Below are 19,675 nucleotides of genomic sequence, written 5' to 3'. Positions count from 1 at the left end.
GAAAAAAGCATTTAGTTTTTTTTCACTCTATAATTAAAACAACATAAAACTAAAGATTAAAAACTTTGTGAATCATCTTCCTAAGTTACCGATCTGAGCTAAGAGCTCACCAAATCTACAGTATATTTGCCGGTATATTGCCACCCACAGGGCATTGCAAGAAGGTGCAGTTTTGCAACTGAGAATTTAACAATGATTTACAATGAATTATTCCCAAAGGAAATAAGACACAGTTCGTGGGTCAATGAAAATGATAATATTACATCCAGCATAGTAAAGCTCATGTAATATCTTCTGAGACAGAGACCAAAGTATGTGCACACACAGCAAATAACTTCACAAAACAGCTCACAACCATACTCCCTTTACAAACCAGTACGCACGTGAAATCCTGCTCTTTTTCTCAGAAACACACACGCAAGTGTATCCACATACACAGACTGGCAACCAAATATGTGATTTTTGCAGCTGCTATGCAGAGTGTCTTAAGTGTCTGTTTGCATGTGTTAGCTGCAGGCCTACTGGTCTATGCAACCCACATCAACAGAACCATTAAGTGTGTTTCGTTGCTGTTAGCTATGGTTTCCTACTATACAGTCCATCAAACTGAGTAGGTGTAGCTCTCGATGTTTAACCTTCAGGCATTCAGTGACTCCATTATCAAACCAGCCACTCTCATTAATAGCACATGCCAGGGGCTGAGAGGAGCGCTGTATGCTCATTTCAGCAAAGCTAACCTCCTATTGCACATGCTGCATGCATCCACTCATCCCACATCACATCAGGGCCTCCTGACTTTACCGCACTTACAGTCAAGGGCAGTGGCACACACTGCCTCCACAATGTCTCTATTCTCACGCCCTGAGTTAACTGCTCATCGCCCCCAGTTAACTACTCCGCGCTTGGCTAACTTCTTTGCTCTTTCCAGTACCATTAGTGTCCCAAACCCACTGCTTAGCTGAAACGAATGCAACTTTAAAAAGAGTCCAGACACAAACCTTTTTCTTGGGGTCCAGGTGTGATCCATGGCGTTGTGTTAATTACATCGAACCCCTCCATCACGCCCACCCTAGCTGTCTTTAATGTACATCCTCCATTGGTGCACTAATCCCCAGTTCAAAGCTGTCTCGTTCTGTTGACTTCCAACACTGGACTCTTTATGAGAGTGTGCTAATTAGTGCGCTGGAGTTAGGGGCAGCCACAAGGACAGAGGAGGCGGGAGCAGCTAAATATCACACACTGGGAGGGCGCGGGTATTTCTGGGGGCCCCATGCAAGCATCCCCATTGCCCCCGTGGAGACGGTGCGGCAGCCGGGGCCTCCCAGCGAGGGTGTGCAGTAACCCCCCACTGACCTGTGCAGCCACTTCCCCTGGCTAATGCCTAATTAACCTTTCCGGCCGGCTTCTGCTACTTGCTTCTCCTGTGCTTAAATGTCCTCGCATCAGTGGGTCAGAGGCAGGTAGAGGTACGGGCGAGTAAACAGGTGTGAGTGGAAACAAGCAAATGAGAAAAGCAAAGACGTGTACGTAAAAGACCGGAAAGCATGACGAATGTGCAATATGGGAATCAGACAGTCTGGATGGCGATGCTGGGGTCCAAACACCGGCAGGTAACAAAAAAAAAAAAGAGGAAACCGAATAAAGACAAATGAAAGGACAGCAGCATTCATGCAGCACGAGGACCCTGGACCCTGTGGGTTCAAAATGGAGTGGGGGGGGGGGGGGTGCAGGGCGCACGCACGCACGTTGCTGGAGTGCAGAGAGACGCGTCCTCCGCAGCGGGCACAAAACTTGGTCTGGCAGTAGGAGCAGAGGTTCCCGCAGCCATCGGCAAACTTGGTCTTGTGGCAAATACCACAGGTGGGAGCGTCGTCCTTATGTTGTCCCTGCTGCCTCTGCTGAGGGTCCTGCGTTGTCCGCCGCACCGGCTCCTTACAGGTGACGATCTGCTGGCGCACACTGAGGAGAAGAGAGGAAAGAGGAATCAGACAAATAAGACACAAAGATGAGAAAATACTTGAAAAGACAGCAACAGGAAATCCTATATTACTGATAAAAGTGTTATAAACGTAATACACCAGGTTAAGCAGGTTGTAACAAATTTCTTACTGCTCTATTTAGCAGAAGGGTCAAGAGACGTGGAGAGCTTCTGGAACTAAAGTAGATGATGGACAGGACCAATACTACAGAGTGAGAGATCAATAGAGCTTGGAGGCTACAGTGGACAGTTGATGTCTCCAATTGTTCCTCGAAGAGGTGGTCAGCAGAGGACCTTACCCACAATGCACCTCCTCCTCCCCTTTTCTCCAGGTTGGGTTCATGCATGACCTTCGCCCTCCCCCAACTCTCTCCCTCTCAACCTGAGAAGCCCACATGCAGTACGTTACACAAACCACACTATACACACAAACCACACTACACACACAAACCACACAGTGCAACACACTGGGGTGACTGGAATTTCACACATAACCCTAACTTTTCTGCCCTCCAAACCAAACCATTTGACCTAAGAACAAGGAAAATGTAATATCACTTTACCTAGCAAAATAGTTACAATTAAAACTTTATTTGGGGATTTATTCAGTATTGACAAATACTGTCAAGAATCTCACATGTCCATCAACACTCTGAGGTTTTACTTACTCTGAGGTTGTCATCGTCTCTGATTCCTCTGCCATATATTGAATACATTACAATTACTCATCCATAAATTTACTAAAGAGAATTCAGTATCCACAGCATTGGGTGAATGTTTGCCAAGCTCTGCAGCACTGTCCCAGAGAGAGAGAGAGAGAGAGAGAGAGAGAGAGAGAGAGAGAGAGAGAGAGAGAGAGAGAGAGAGCTCCCCATCTCTCAGTCCCTTACCCCCACCCCTATAGCATCACACATCACTCCTGCGCACCCCACTGTTCTTCCTCTCCCTATTATTGCCCCCATTCAGTACCGCTTGTAGGTCAAAGTTCGCAAAAAGGGCACCTAATTCTTTTTGAGCTGATTCACTGGCTATCACATGACACCCTGGTGCTGTAAGATTGATCTTCAGGAACACAAAAGTCAAGTTTACAGTGAGACACGAATGCAATAGAACTGAATTACAATTGCTGGGATTTCCTGTGCAGTGTTGTAACACTCAAAGTTATTGAGCAATTTCCACTGCTAGAATAATTAGTTAAAAGTGCCAAAGAGAACCTGAAAAAGAGAAGCACGGAGTTCTGCACAGCGCAAGGACACACACAAGCCATCGGCACTTTCTGCAGGGAAGGATGTTTAGGAAGAAACTCTAGACACACCAGGGTTAAGACAGCACATAATACTGGCTCTCATAAGTGAAACACAAGGTTATAGGAACGTGTACTACTGTTTTACTTTACCAGTACAAACTTCCTTTTGCCCATTACACAATTCCTCTTTACACTCTTTTCTCCGTTTTCCATTGTTCATTCTCTCTCCCTCTCCCTCTCCCTCACTGTGTATTAACCAAGAATAAAAATAAGCCTTATGAAATGCAAATGCAGGCACGTCTACAAGACGCAGCAAGCAATTCACACAGGAACGCTGCAGTAGCCTCGGACTTGGCGTGATTAAGGTATGCAGAAGGCCTAATTAGTGTGCTAAAGTGTGGGAACGTAGAGGAGACTCGGTCTAGAGACGGACGAGACGAAGCAAGCTTACGCAGCGACACTCACCCCCGCTCAACGACAGCTGGTCGCCCGAGCGGAGGGACATCACCTACCGGTCCATCTCGCTGTGGAGGAAACCGTCCGCGTTCACGCGGCTGTCGGCTAGCGCTCGTGCCAGCGCGCGTGCCAGCACAACACACAGGAAGAGCAAGAGCCATAACTCATGTTCCATATATACTGTGATCTCAGAGGAGAAGACACCGGCGAGGCTTGTACGCACGCCCGTACATCATCTCTCTCTGTTCCCAGCAGAGGTGTGAATTCACACTGGCTGAACCGGGCAGTCCCCAGAGAGCAGGGCAAGCAGGGGCCGGGGACGGAGCTTGTGGGGCCGATTCTGAACAAAATCAACACGATTCACAACACGATTCACATCGTTAGACGCAGGATAACGAGTTCCCTGTATTTCTTCGCAGGTTACGATGAGCAGTTACTCGACATCTCCAGCCCGTTCTGTGGAGACACACAGTGCAGCAGCCCACCACACAAAACCTCGTTCCATTTTACTCCATGCTGTTCCAGACTACCAAACAAATTATTAATAATCAATTGATTTGACCCCTTCCAGGAGACTGACATATATAAGTGAGAGGTCCTTTGGGGTGCATCTGTCATTTGATTGAGGGAAGCAATATATCTGAACCTCAGCAAGTCCATCTTCACACCAGGGTGAGAGTGATCACACACGCTCCATGGGCTTAGCCCAGCTCAGGAACAGACAGCTCAAACTGTTGAGCTTCTCAAAAGTTGTACTCCTCGGGATGATTCTTTAGTATACTAAATACCAGTTTAGTATTGGAAGATGTACTGAACTCCATAAAAAAATTTATTTTGTTTTCTTAGATCTAGCTAGTGGAAATACGAAATCCAGAGAGTGGAAGGAGGAAGCCATACCTCTCACGAAAGCTAAAATGCTCTCCTCCACCGTTTGGAAATCGATGTTTGTAAATTCATCAGACAACAATGTGAAAAGTGTCAAATGCTCAGAGAGAAAATCACTTCCTTGCAATTTAGAAATGAAGTTTAACTCAAGGAGAGGGAGCCGAGCAAATGATTGATCTCTAAAGGTAGAAGTATTAAAATAAGAAGCGAAAGCGCTTTTTTTTGTGTGTTTCTTTTGCTATTTGCCAAATTGAAAAGCTGTTCATGCTGCCAAACTAGAGCTGCTTCCCACAGGGTCTTTGAGCAATGGCTGAAACTGAACAGGTGGAAGGGGAGGAGAGTTCACGCACATCCTCGCTCCGCCGGCAACCACCTCACAAGTACCGCTGTTCCTCAATCAGAAACGGACAGAAGAACAAGCAGATTCCTTTTAGCCACTACTGTGTGATACGGCGATAGCTTTCAGCCCCAATGCTAAAACTAAAGCTGAAGGATAGACGTATAAACCCTGAGAGCAGTATACATCCCCACAAAACATCAATTCACAAAATGCATCTGTGGTTTGTAAAGAACCAGATTTTCACTGTCAGCAGGGAAACCGCCACCCAGTTCTGCCCTGCTGTTCCACCGTCCTGCACTCGTGGTACCTTCAACCATCCTGGGGCTTGTTCGGCCTGCTTGTCTGAGGTCCACTGCGGCAGCGTGTTATTCCTGCTCCCACTGGCCTTGCTGGACATGTGTGCGTGTGAGTGGATGCACTGTGTGCCTCCATATGGCACATGGCTCCACTGGCATGGCTAGGGCTCCTGCCCTCCGGATCTCTCCCACTGTGGGGAACATTCACGGCTCTGCCCCCCACCGGCCCGGCGCTCTAGACATGGGCCAATTCTGCAATGTATATCCATCAGTCTGTGCCGCTTGCAATGTAATATCTGCTTCTATATATTAGAAGGGACATAATGCTTGATTTATTTAATTTCTGTTCTTCTGCATCTGTGTTCCTAGGTTTCCTTCATTGTCATTGATGCTATCTCTTTCTCTCTTTCTCTTTCTCTCTCTCTCTATGTCTCCCTCTCTCTCTCTCTCTCTCTCTCTGTCTAGCTTTCCCTTCTCCCACTGTCACCCAATCTTTCAACAATTGTGCTAATCTTCCTGGATCTGTCACTGCCCTATACAGTTTCATTTCTGACCATCTTCCTTTCATTTATTCTCAGTATATAGTAAGCCAGGCTTATGGAGAAGCCCTTGCGGAGGTCTGACTGGACGTGTCATGTCCACAGCTCCATTTGGTGGGTTGTTGCAGAACCCTTTACCTCTATACCCTTCACTCAAACAGGTGAGCAATGTAGGAGCCAACAGTGAAACTTCAAATACGGTTACAACACACTGTACAGTCCCACACCACATATATTCTGGTAATATAGCACATTGCTAGAAACATGTAAGAGCAGATCAATCGAAACAATACATAACTGGATGAAAAACATATTTTTAATAGCCTATAGTAAAACCAAAGAATAAAACTGAGAAGGTATATGAGCGTTTATAGATTGGAATGTAGTGTGAAGATGAACTCTTGCGTATCAAAGACTGGCCAATGTCTTTAAAGGATATGAGAATATGGAGCACTGACTCTATCACACCGCCACCGAAAATATTAGACAATATAGAGTGCTGGGGAGGTCACGAAGTCAGCGTGGAGTGCAGAGAAAGCGGAATGCGTGTGTCACATGACAAGGCAGCCTCCCACAGGACAGGTAGGGAGGAATGAGTGTGCAGCAGTGCCCTCGTTACGCCAAACTGGAGGAGCCATGTAGAGTCAGGGGACTGCCACTTCCTCTCTTCACCCAGGGAGAGCCTCTCTTAAAGCTGCAGTCACAACACATACCCACGTCCGGCTCACCTCGGCGGTGGGCTGACAGAATCCTCCTCGGTCGTCTTTCTCTCCAAGTCTATCACTCGTTCATGCTTCAGTCTCTCTTACAGAGGCTGAGCAGTGTGATTTGGTTAGACGATGAAAAACATCCTTTGAGCGATTTGAGGCTGGAGGAGAAGTTGACGTTACTGAAGCCACCGCACCACCCAGATCTCTTGTCCAGTACATATCACACCAGCCTGCAAGAGAACCAGTCTGCGTGTTCTGCATATTTGATTGCATGATTGCAGTAGTAATGTAACATTAGTGTAACATTAGTGTAACATTACTACTCTCACTAGTGTTTCTTTAGTTACAACCTCAAATGTGTATTCGTTAAACTGTTTGGTTATTTGTGTTGTTAGAAACAGGAAATGTTTGCACATACACGATCACTTTTTTCTGGCATAAAATGTCTACAATAATCTTCACATATGCACATTCATTGCTCTTTTCATGTTGATCTGTTAAGCCTGCTGTAGTACATATGTTAAGTTATGTTTGTTCTCCTGTCAGATGGAGAATAAAATGAAGAAATGCACACATGCCTAGTCTGCTGTGGAAAACTCAGGTGAATTTTGAGAACATGCAGCAGATCAACATAGAGATAAAGAAAAAAAACTATAGTGGAAACATATAAAACAGAGCAAAACAGAATAAAGCCTTCAGAAAAGTGCGGAGATGATTGGGGACTATTTGTGGGATCCTCTGCAGTACTGCTGTCCTATATGAAATTAAGCCAAATATCCAGCGGTTCTTTGGACACAACTACAGCCGAGCTGGGGAAGAGTGCTACAGGACGGCATCACGACAATAGCATTTCCCAGAAATCCCTGGCGACATCAGCAACTCTGTGCTGATTAGACAGTGGCCCTTTAATAATGAATGGAGCTAGGCTTTAAATCTGAGAGAGAGAGAGAGAGAGAGAGAGAGAGATGAAGTGGTATTAGCCTAAATGTTGGAATCTTATCCAGCCACTGATATTATTATTGGGAATGAGCACATGAAAAGGAAGAAGAGAAAGTGATGGTGTGAAGAAAATCAGAAGTCTGAAGAAATAAAGGTGGGAGTCACGGCAGCCCGGCGGTCACAGAGGCGCTGGCCACACGGCTCTTACTCGCGTTAGCGTTGTCCAGCCAGACATTCAGTTATAACCAACTTCATCAAAACCTAAAACATGTCTGCATTCCCCCTGCCTGGCCCAAGAAGCATGATGCTGTTCATTAGGGAGATTGAGACGATGGTGTCTATTTTTACACATTAATTACCCATTTACAAACAGAGGGTGGGAGTGAGCGGGACTGAACGAGGGAGAGATGGAAGGAGAGAGCGTCGGATGGAAGGAGACAGATGGACTGCGTGAGCAGTGACGACGGCAGCTACAGTAAGTGGGTGCTGGGCTCCCCAGACAAAGACGCCCATATGGCCTGGCAATGCGTCTACACACCATCACACACTGTCACAGCCCACCAATGGGCTCCATCCTGAAGCTCGCCATACAACATGCCCAACACGCTCCACTACCCACCACGACCCAGGCTGTACACATATATATGCACCACACCATAAGGTCCATGGACACAGCTAGTATATGTTCTACCTAAAAAGCCAACAGTAAATTCATTTTCTACCAGAGATAAATCAAAGAAATATTACCCACTGCATTGACAGTTGAACAAGCTGACCAAAAGGATCCTATACACATGACCCAAAACAGCTCATATATGTACCAGCTGTCAGAAATTAGCACAGAAGTGTATTTTATGAATGGATATTACAGTAAAAATCTACATAATCACACATATTACTTTAAGAACCGACTAATCACATAACAGCCTGGATTTCCATGTAGCTACACTGCCAAGATGGTGTAGTGGAATTTGTGAAAGGTGGAGCACAGCTTAAATTGAATCGAAAAGATGCAGTGAGGCAGAATTTACTGCCCTCTTCCTCTGAGCGGCTCACCGCCACGTTCAGTCCACATTTCACAAGATGTCATAGAGAAACTCAAAATGACCGGAACTTGCTGAGACTAATGGCTAATGCTGCCAGTTAAATCTTTAGTGTAATGTACTGGGCCACTCACTCTCTTGTATGCAATCCAACATATATTAAAGGCAGGATGCATAATTTTCTGTCAAACAACCTGAAACCAGCCCCAGTGTCATTACACTGCGAAGAGCACAGCACACCTATAGAGTCTGAGTGAGACCAGGGCAGTAGTGTCCTATAGAGTCTGAGTGAGACCAGGGCAGTAGTGTCCTATAGAGTCTGAGTGAGACCAGGGCAGTAGTGTCCTATAGAGTCTGAGTGAGAGCATGGCAGTAGTGTCCTACAGAGTCTGAGTGAGATCAGGGCAGTAGTGTCCTATAGAGTCTGAGTGAGATCAGGGCAGTAGTGTCCTATAGAGTCTGAGTGAGACCAGGGCAGTAGTGTCCTACAGAGTCTGAGTGAGAGCAGGGCAGTAGTGTCCTACAGAGTCTGAGTGAGATCAGGGCAGTAGTGTCCTACAGAGTCTGAGTGAGATCAGGACAGTAGTGTCCTATAGAGTCTGAGTGAGATCAGGGCAGTAGTGTCCTACAGAGTCTGAGTGAGATCAGGACAGTAGTGTCCTATAGAGTCTGAGTGAGATCAGGGCAGTAGTGTCCTACAGAGTCTGAGTGAGATCAGGACAGTAGTGTCCTATAGAGTCTGAGTGAGATCAGGGCAGTAGTGTCCTATAGAGTCTGAGTGAGATCAGGGCAGTAGTGTACTATAGAGTCTGAGTGAGATCAGGACAGTAGTGTCATATAGAGTCTGACTGAGATCAGGACAGTAGTGTCCTATAGAGTCTGAGTGAGACCAGGGCATTAGTATCCTATAGAGTCTGAGTGAGAGCAGGACAGTAGTGTCCTACAGAGTCTGACTGAGATCAGGACAGTAGTGTCCTATAGAGTCTGACTGAGATCAGGGCAGTAGGGTCCTATAGAGTCTGACTGAGATCAGGACAGTAGTGTCCTATAGAGTCTGAGTGAGACCAGGATAGCAGTGTCCTATAGAGTCTGAGTGAGACCAGGATAGCAGTGTCCTATAGAGTCTGACTGAGATCAGGACAGTAGTGTCCTATAGAGTCTGAGTGAGACCAGGGCAGTAGTGCCCTATAGAGTCCGAGTGAGACCAGGGCAGTACTGTCCTACAGAGTCTGAGTGAGACCAGGGCAGTAGTGTCCTATAGAGTCTGAGCGAGACCAGGGCAGTACTGTCCTACAGAGTCTGAGTGAGACCAGGGCAGTAGTGTCCTATAGAGTCTGACTGAGATCAGGACAGTAGTGTCCTATAGAGTCTGAGTGAGACCAGGATAGCAGTGTCCTATAGAGTCTGAGTGAGACCAGGATAGCAGTGTCCTATAGAGTCTGACTGAGATCAGGACAGTAGTGTCCTATAGAGTCTGAGTGAGACCAGGGCAGTAGTGCCCTATAGAGTCTGACTGAGATCAGGACAGTAGTGTCCTATAGAGTCTGAGTGAGACCAGGATAGCAGTGTCCTATAGAGTCTGACTGAGATCAGGACAGTAGTGTCCTATAGAGTCTGAGTGAGACCAGGGCAGTAGTGCCCTATAGAGTCTGACTGAGATCAGGACAGTAGTGTCCTATAGAGTCTGAGTGAGACCAGGGCAGTAGTGCCCTATAGAGTCCGAGTGAGACCAGGGCAGTACTGTCCTACAGAGTCTGAGTGAGACCAGGGCAGTAGTGTCCTATAGAGTTTGAGTGAGACCAGGGCAGTACTGTCCTACAGAGTCTGAGTGAGCCCAGGGCAGTAGTGTCCTATAGAGTCTGAGTGAGACCAGGACAGTAGTGTCCTACAGAGTGGCCCACCTCCCCTCTCACTCTGGCTCTGATTGAGGTACATAGAACTGCAGCAGGAGTGAGACTCTGAACAAGAGAAGCCTAAACCCATCCAGGCAGCTCTATAAATACCCTGCGTGAGAGCAGCGTCGTAGGAGGAGAGCAAACAGAGCCAATGGGCTCAGCTCTGCTGGGCTGGGCTGTTGAGCGTGGCTCTGGGGGACAGGTGTGCAGCTCATTCCTGGGACCAAATACACCCATGATGAAAATGTAGAATCTGTGGAAACATTTGGCAGGTCATTAGCATCTCTGGCAGGTCATTAGAACTGTTGTTACAAATGCAGGTTTTATTATAAAAAGAGCTGAAATAGTTAAGCGTGGCTCTGCAAGTTATGGTGAAGTTTAGGCGTAGAACAGCATTTATAAAGTAATACAAAGGCCAGTTGAAGTAGTTCACATAGTAATAAAAGACTAAACAAGTGTGTGTGTGTGTGTGTGTGTGTGTGTGTGTGTGTGTGTGTGTGTGTGTGTGTGTGTGCGTGTATCTTTCCTACATTCACTCTTTATGCTATTATGCTGTTCTCTCTTAGCAATTAGCTATTAGCTCATGGTTCCTGTGGATGCTCATTTTACTCTGCTTTAATGCCAAATATTTGTTTGCTTGTTTCTGCCTCTGTCTATGTGTGTTATTAATCAATGCACTGATGCTATTTCAAAACTAAGCTGCACTTTTTACCATTCCTGTGTTCATTAAAATACAGAAATACTCAAAGCTGAAAGAAATACCAAGTTCCATGTTTTGCGACGCTTCTAAAGCAATAATTTACCCCAAAGAAAATAAATGAAAAACAAAAGTGTTGTGCATGAGGAATTAAAAGCATAAGGCATTTAAAAAAAAAAACCTCTTTATAACACATGGGCTTTGGGAGTTCTATCTGGGCACTGGATACCATGGTTACAGTCCTTAAGCAGACTGTGCTTCCCATCTCCTCCTACCAGTGTCTGGTTGTCAACCAAGCCTTCCCAGGAGTCTGTGCTCTCACCCATAGGAGCAGGGAGGGGAGATCACAGAGAAGGAGAGACGCGCACAGAGTGGCTGGGAGGAGCTCCAAGCCTCCCTGCTGACATTTCCCGTCGCTTATGCAAGAGTGGGGAGAGAACAGGCATCTCTGTTCCAATGTCGGGACAATATGACCCTTGAAACTGAAACATTTACACAAGGAAACTCCTTCTGGGTTGATTTTTGTAGTCGTGTCCTCCAATGGAATTGCACGATCTAGAATGTCCATGTAACGGGTGACCAAGCACAGCAGGAGTAGAGTAGGAGTGTGAATAAGAGTAGTAGTTGCCCACATGGCCAAGTCTTCCCACGAGTCTTTCCAGAGTCTTTCCCGAGTCTTTCCTGAGTCTTCCCTCACAACAATAAGCCCTTGGAAGCCAGAGCGGACTAGCTGATCATTAAACAGTCTGGCTGAAAGGGTCTGGGAGCACCATGACATGTGCTTGACATGTGCTCCTGTCCACTCCTGGGAAGACTACACGACAGCGTCAGTCCCAATAGACTCACGCTAGGGTCGTGTGTGTGTTTATGTGTGCGTCACCCCACCCCTAAAAAAGAAAATAAATTAGATAAGGTGGCACAGACCACAGAGCCTTAGTCACTTGTGTGAGGTATTATCTGTGTTTGACAATTTCCTGGTGTGGAAATGGAAGAAGGGTGTGGGAGGTAAGGGGAAAACACACAGGTTGTTTTTTTTGTAAATAGAAATAATTGCCTATTAGCATTGCTCTGGACAACAGGACCTCTAATTCTCTAGCTTCAACGTCAGCAACCTACAGGCAAAAAAGTTGGCATAAAAGTACCATTAACCACATACAGGTGTGACCTGTTGAACGACCTGCTGATTCACCCAGGCTCACCCAGGTTGTCTCTCCTACAGTCAGTTGGCAACACAATCTCTGCCATTCTGTATTTCTCACATTGTTACAGTGTCTGAGGAGCTGGTGGAGTCGATCCAACACCAAAACAACTAGCTGCTCTTTGAGGAGTGGAGACCTGATTTGTTAATGGATTTCATGACACCACGCATGAAGCTTAAAAGTGAATGAGGACAGAGACTGCAGTGCGGCGTGTGAGTTATAGGAGGACAAGAGAGGGTACTCATCAATACTTCAGGAACACCGTCTTCCTGTAAACCTCTGCTCATCTGACATAATCCCCTGCCCCGCTGAAGGATCCTCCCTGAGACGGAAAAGACTCATGGGAACAAGGGAAATACCTAAAAGAGAAATGAAGTAGCAGGCTGCGCATCTATCTTGAGGAACACACTGGAGCCCGGCGCCCAGGACATGCTGTAAATGTGTGTTTATCACACTTAACACTGAACACAGAACAAAATGTCCATAAATAGATCTGACTGTTCTGTGGCCTCTTCGTCTCTCTGACACACGTAAGACCTTGTAAAACTCACCTTCCTGTACAATCAATGTCCACTGAGCCTGCAGGAGTGTCTGGCTACTTTCAGAGTACCACGCTATATACCGGAACCAGTCACTCTCCTTGTCACATCTGCACTGTATCTGTTTGGGTTATTTTTGTACTTGTTTACACACACACACACACACACACACACACACACACACACACACACACACACGTACGTATGTACGTAAGTAACTGTTTGGCTTGTCTGTGATAGTTTGCATCCATATCACACTGTTTACTATTGGCAATAATGTAGACTAACACTGAGAAAGCAACTTTACAGAGCTTCTTATAATTACAAAATCATCAGCGCTAAACAAGCATAGAGCCCAGGCCACACTCTACTGAAAGAAAAGAGAACATTACCTAAGGAACAATTTTAATTTCTCTCTCTCTCTCTCTCTCTCCTCTCTCTCACTGTGTTACTGACTTTAGATTTGGCTAATGTAAACCATGGAACTTTCTGAAGGAAAAGAGAAATCACATGACATCAGCATGACATCATGCTGGTGGTTTTGCGATGCATAACCAAAGTTTAGCACCTTGTCCTTCACAGCCATCACAGCCATGACTGCACCTCAGCTGCTCATCACCCTCCCCCACAACAGATCTACCTAGTGAACGTATTCACCAGCAGCGCTTCAAAACACAGTCACTGGTGAGCTGTGAGAGATGGGCCAGGGAATCTCACCCCAACGCCCCAAACCTGGACACACTTGGTCCAGAGCTGTACATCCATGCCACAAATATTCACTTCAAGGGCAGTGGTCAGAAATATTGCCATTTCACTTAGTCCCTACGTCTATGGCTCCGCCCTGAAACTTAACCCTGAGCGCACACACACACACACACACACACACACACACACACACACACACACACACACACACACACACACACACACACACACATGCTACCATCACGCTGTTCATTCCTGTAACTGCAGCGGGAGGCGTGCGATGGCCTCACCACATCCGGCGGGTCTCATGCCACCAAAGACATACGGTGCCCGCCACCCACGCAAGGATCGCAGGGTTGAGCGGCAGGGTCATGACCTTGCGTGAGCCCATGGCGCAGGCCCGGGGAAAATCCTGATGTCCACCATGTGTAAAGATTGCAGGGCATGTTCTGCGGCACCGGCACACTGACTGGCACCAGCTGTGAGTTCCCCTTTCCCGTGCTTCACTTTTTAAACCTTTAAGCCTCAGCGGTTCATACACAGTGGCATCGTCTTCTATAAGCTATGCGCATGTATCGCTTACAGTTCAGCCTGGGCTATCGGGATATACCGCATCACCACTGATGTGTGCATTCAACGCAGAACTGACGTATATATACATATGTAGAATATACATTCTTAAGTGAATGAGTTAAAGACGGTGGGCGTGCATGATTGTGCAGTGTGTGTGAGTGTGTGTGTGTGTGTGTGTGTGTGTGTGTGTGTGTGTGTGTGTGCTGCAACTGCTAACCAACTGGAGGAACAGATGGACTCTCACTCTTCTTGCTGTGAAAAAATGCAGGATTTACACACAAACACACACACACACACGCACACACACACACACACACACACAAGGCAGCACACAACTGTAAATAGGAGTTGGCGTGTTTATGCGTTCATATACTCTGTAAACACATTTTAGCAGCGGCTGTTTAAGACACTCATTATCAGTAAGCGAGGTGCACTAAGTGTTCAAAGGAGGAGAGGTACAGCTACGTTGCGCTAGCATGTCAGCATACACAGTAGCTTCCCATCCCAGCTGAGCTGCAGAATTACACGGCTTTAGTTAATACAGCCTCGCGGGCTTCTCATGTTGACTGTGCGGAGGTCTTCACCTTATCTACTGATGAAAGGCTAAAAGCATAAAACAGCTGCACCTTCTACTGGCAGCATTAGTGGTGTATTGTTGCCCAGTGCATTTTGAATTACTCAGCGTCTCTGCACTTGCGTGATGTCACTACAAAAATGTCTTGCCAGCAAATAATTCCTATTCACTATATAACCTTGCATTAAAAATAGAAAAACTGCATGTGGCCAGTTCCCAGTCCTTGTGTCATTATTCTTATCACACAGCATTGAGCAGTTTCTTCAATTTGCCATTGCATGTTTTGAAACAAACACAGACAACACAGAAGACACACCTCTGCATTGCATGGAAGCAGTTTTGTTTTGTAAGTCACTTCGTAGGTCCTTTAACTCTCTTTCTACACTGAAACTCTGAACTCTGGCACCGACGTTGCTGTAGGGGTCGAGCTGCATCGCACGCAGCAAACTGACTTTTCATCCACCCCGTCAAAGGCTCTCAGATGTGGCAGATAGTGCCAGCAGACTGAAGGCCCCACCAGGCCCTCACTGAAGCCTGCTGTGCCTGGTAATGCAGCCAGGCCACCAGTAGGCCAGAGAGAGCGCCTGTGTGGCCGGGGCATCAGGAGACTCGCTCCAGCGAAACGCCAACCTGTGAGCTCACACTCTGCGCTCCAGGCCCTGCTAGTAGGAGGCAACAAATGGCTTCAGGAGAATCATCCTCCTGTAGGTGCTAATGTATGGACTGTGGAGATATTGAAGGTCCCTACTGCATGGTGTGTTTGCAGCTTTATCTATCTCTCTATTCACGTATTCCTACTTTTTTTAAGGATTTATGTCAGTGATGCTCTTTGGGTCAGAGACACACGCTGGAAGACGCGTGGGGGGTTTGAGACTATAACAGGTGTGACTGGAATGATCTTCAACAGAAAGGATCTGACTCACCATGCTTTTAAATACCAAATGGTGGAGTTGCTACACCTACAACAAAAAACCTCATGACTGGCAAAATCCATATTCAGAAAGACTCATAAGGTTTGAATCAGACAGGTGCTCTGTGATAAGTCACGGGCTACAGACACCAATCCTCTACATCTGTATTGACAGCACTTATTTGATAATACGTGATAATACTGCTGTAAGCCCAGTGATAGCAAATTTATGTGATGACTCAAATTAATGCACACTGATTGAAGAGGAGGTTTTAACACTTTAATGACATCACAACACATGACATCACAACTAACCACTTCCACTGACACAACGTGTAGGCAGATGTGGTCCAGCCCACTTGAACCTCTAATCCTAAGCTCCATCAATCCTTTAGCCTTCCCACAGCGCACACACACAGGGAGAGAGATAGTAAAACAGACACAGAGGAAGAGAGAAATGGGATTTAGAAGATGTTACATCTTTTTATCTGCACGGTGCTGCTGCTCTGTTGCTCCTCTGTGAGCAAAAAACCAGGGCAGTGCTGGCAGACATTAATATTTTAATGTGGCATGAATATTACTCTCCTAGCCTTCCAAAGCACAGCCATAGAAGCCTGCATTTGTTCTTCTGTGTGTTTGCTGGACAGAGTGATGTGAATGTGACAAGGCTGTGATGTACAGCACAGTGCTTCTCACCAAGCTTAGAGCAGGAGGCCTCAGCCATTAAAATAAAGGGAGAAGGTGGAAAAACACATAAACCGAGTTATTTGGAGGAATAAAGAATATCAAAACAAGACATTAGAAGAGTCCTAGCTGACATAAAGCTCACAACCATTGTCAAATTATACCTTCCATTCTGCTCATAGTGCCACACAAAAGCCCCATAGCAGTTTTGGGGCACGGTCATCAGAACTTTTCTATTCAGTACCTTCAAACTCAACATGTATAAAACATATTTATGCACACATTCCAGACACAAACCATATTAAAAGTACACTACAGAAAACAGACAAAGCCACATCTCCTGCACTTAGCACGATAGAATTTGAAGAAACAGTGTGTTTATTCATGTTTAGCACATCAACTAAACATCTTGATCATATGGGGAGTGAAGAAAAAGAAGGTCTGACAGAGAAAGCCGCTAACAGGTCCTCACTCTCAAGGGACTGAAGAACATGGCCTGGTTTTCCAAGTTCATCACACACCTCCAGACTGGAAGCTTTACTCACCACCACTGGATAAGGCTGAATGCACATTGTGTTTACCTGATGTCATTCTGCTGTGGGGGTTTCTTGTTCCCAACAAGATTCACCGTTTTCGCTTGTATGGGCTTCTCCTCTCTGTAAAACAACATTATATAGACAATGACAATTGGGACAGTTCCAAGCAATTCTGATAATGTTCAGAAGTCAGCGCTGAGCACCCTTTGTGTAAACACATCTAAATGACATCATTGCTCAATCATATATAATGGAAGACCACTCCAGTACTGTCTCTATGGCAATACTTTTAGAGAAATACATGCAAGTGAAACAAATGTGGTTTCATAGTGCTCTACCAAAGCGCCTTGGCCATCACTAGCCTAAAACTTGTAGCTAGTTAAAGATGCATTTACTGCTCTGCTTCTGAAGTGTGCCAGTGTGGGTAAAAGGATAGAAATTCCCTCTGAGAGTGAATCAGTGTTTAAGAATAGGAACAGCTCTCATGCTCTTGTGCCATGTAAGAAAGAAAAATACACAACAGCAACCGGGAAAGTTATCCTCAATACAATACAGTCTGTCATATTTTACTCCTCATTTTTCAGAATTTGTTTAAAAAAATTCATCAAATACTCCTTAAGACTGAAGAATTCGTTGTAATCGGCAGGTGTAATAAAGTTTAGTTGGTACTCATGAGCATGGCTGAAATGTTGTGACAAGCACATTTGTAGATTATTGCTGTAGTCATTTAACTAACCATAGATTGTTAAAATTCAGTGTGCTTTTATAGTTTGCAGTTTGTGGACAATGGCGTAATTGCGTAAATGCAAAGCAGTGCAATTTCTTTCAGTCACACATTTCAAATGTAGTCTTAACATTTTCATTTTCCCTAAAACGTAGGGGGCTCGTGCCAGTGAAAATGAAGAACTAAACGCAACAAGAATAAAGCAGTCACAGAAAGCGAGATAGATTTTTTTTTCATTGTTTTACAGTAATGGCTGTCCCTGTTTAAGTTATTGAATAATTATAATGCTCTACAAGTGCCCTGTGGACGAGTAACAACTGAGAGGTGGCCAAACAGTATATCTTCTTTTTGTTGTTCAAATGTAGTTAGGTATGTGAACACACGTCACGTCTGACTAAATGTCCTTATATGGCGAAGATGATAAGACGCTTCAGGGTTTTACATAACTATTACATATCATTTAGCAATCTAGCGCCAACGTGAGCTAAACCGGACAGTGTGAATTAATCATGTTATAACATCATTTGAAGATATAGTGTGAATAATAGAAACTGAACTGACGTATGAATATTTTCATTGGATGCAGTAGGATTTGATGGTTTACAGAATATGGACGTAAATGTCCCATTTTCCTGCTGCTGAAAGCGGTTTAATTTAAAATTGCTCCGCATTCATTCATATCAGGAAATAACGCAGGAACACCTGACTTGGACAATCAAATGTAACTTGGCTACAGTATCCCATTTCTACACTTTTAAAGCATCTGATTTGATATAGTGACCATTTTAGAGGCTTTGAAACTTTATCTTGCTAAAATGTATTTTTAAATCTAACACTGTTCCTCCCATTTCGCTGGACAATGTAAAATACTTCCTCCATTGCTATATTAGGACATCCACCGAACGGGTTAAAAACACTTCAGCCGTCACGATGACGAGGCACAGGAATTTTGTCGTGACAAAACAAGGAGACGTGATTCTTTCACAACGTTTCTATTTTTATGTGACGTTAACCCGAATGACGTGGAAATGTGAGTTTAACGTCACCAAGCAGCCCCCAAACAAAGTGACGTGTAGTATAATCTGTCACACTGTATCAAAAGTGTTGGTGTTGATCTTGTGGTGGGCTGGTGTGCGGTGATATTAAGTAAGTGGTGTGTGTGAAATGAGACACTGAATCAGCTCTCCGACACACACCCCTTCCTGAGGTACCGAGTTACACCTGTAACCGAAGTCACTGTGGGGCTGTGTTGTCCCCCCTGTTGGCGTTCACCGTTTCAAGAATCACAAATCAGAGCTACAGCTACAGTCTAAGGGATGAAACCCCTTATTTTGTGATTAGAGATGATAGCACCGGGGTTTCCATGCCAGTTCGTATGTATGTGTGGAAACCCCCAGTTTTAGACACTGGGAGCGACAGCATGGACCACTGTGATCACACAGGGTTCCTTAGGAAGCATACAGAGATACGGAAACATCTTCCTGCATATTCACCTGCAGGTGCAAGCAGACATGTGCCTCTCATCGGGATAACCACCCCATCAACACACGGAGTGAATCCCGTTACATTCTGGGCACTAAACCATGAAAGCTGCTAGATTCCCCCAATGCCGGTGAGCAAACGATGTCTTACTTTAAAACGGCCTGCTCCTTCGCCTCTTCCTCTCTTTGCCGAACCATCACAGCCATGATAATGTTCCTCTCCTCTTCTGTAAGGTGACTGAGGTCCGGCAGATCGGGCATAGAGGGCGGCGCTGTGGGTGGGCGAGGGCCGCCGCGGGGCCCCACCGAGGCGGACATATTTTACCCCTCCTGGGCGGCTCGTATTTCTGCTATTAAATCCCGGCTGCGAAACCCGTTAATCACGACATGGTCCACGGGCTCATCGGGGCATCTCGCAAGCGTTGCGGACCTTGCATGATCGCGGGCGCCCACTGTTGTGCTTCTCCTCCCATACGGCGTTTTCTCCTCTCAATCTGCCCCCCACCACCCCCACCCGCCCGCCCGCCTCTCCCCTCCACGTCCAGTTACTGGCAGCCCATATCTGCTCCGGAGGATGTTGTACAGTCTTGGTGAAGTCTCGCCTCCGTTCTCCGCCGAGATGATGCGCTTTCCGCGGACCGAGGGCACCGGCGCGATCCGTGCGGCTCTCGGTGTTTTCCAAGCCGCCGGTGCTGATGCTCCCGCTGTCGGGGAGACGGAGCAGTC

General features: G+C 46.0%; 1 protein-coding gene across 6 annotated transcripts in view; it reads right to left on the bottom strand.

The window, feature by feature from the left end:
• The window catches only part of rims1a (regulating synaptic membrane exocytosis 1a), a 59,833-nt gene extending 40,393 nt beyond the window's left edge, over positions 1–19,440 (bottom strand). For 5 of the 6 annotated variants that reach the window (XM_076974381.1, XM_076974384.1, XM_076974382.1 and 2 more), the window contains exons 1-3: positions 19,101–19,440; positions 16,790–16,864; positions 1,746–1,959 (exon numbers count right to left, since the gene is read on the bottom strand). In XM_076974381.1, coding sequence (XP_076830496.1) covers positions 1,746–1,959; positions 16,790–16,864; positions 19,101–19,267 — 456 coding nt within the window. In that variant the 5' untranslated portion in view covers positions 19,268–19,440. Of the gene's footprint in view, positions 1–1,741; positions 1,960–16,789; positions 16,865–19,100 lie in introns of all 6 variants that reach the window. The other variant, XM_076974385.1, reaches the window with a different exon arrangement.
• Positions 19,441–19,675: the final 235 nt, after the last annotated feature.

Source organism: Brachyhypopomus gauderio, chromosome 15 (assembly GCF_052324685.1).
Source record: "Brachyhypopomus gauderio isolate BG-103 chromosome 15, BGAUD_0.2, whole genome shotgun sequence".
Lineage (NCBI taxonomy): Eukaryota > Metazoa > Chordata > Actinopteri > Gymnotiformes > Hypopomidae > Brachyhypopomus > Brachyhypopomus gauderio.
This window is presented reverse-complemented; position numbering and strand designations above follow the sequence as displayed.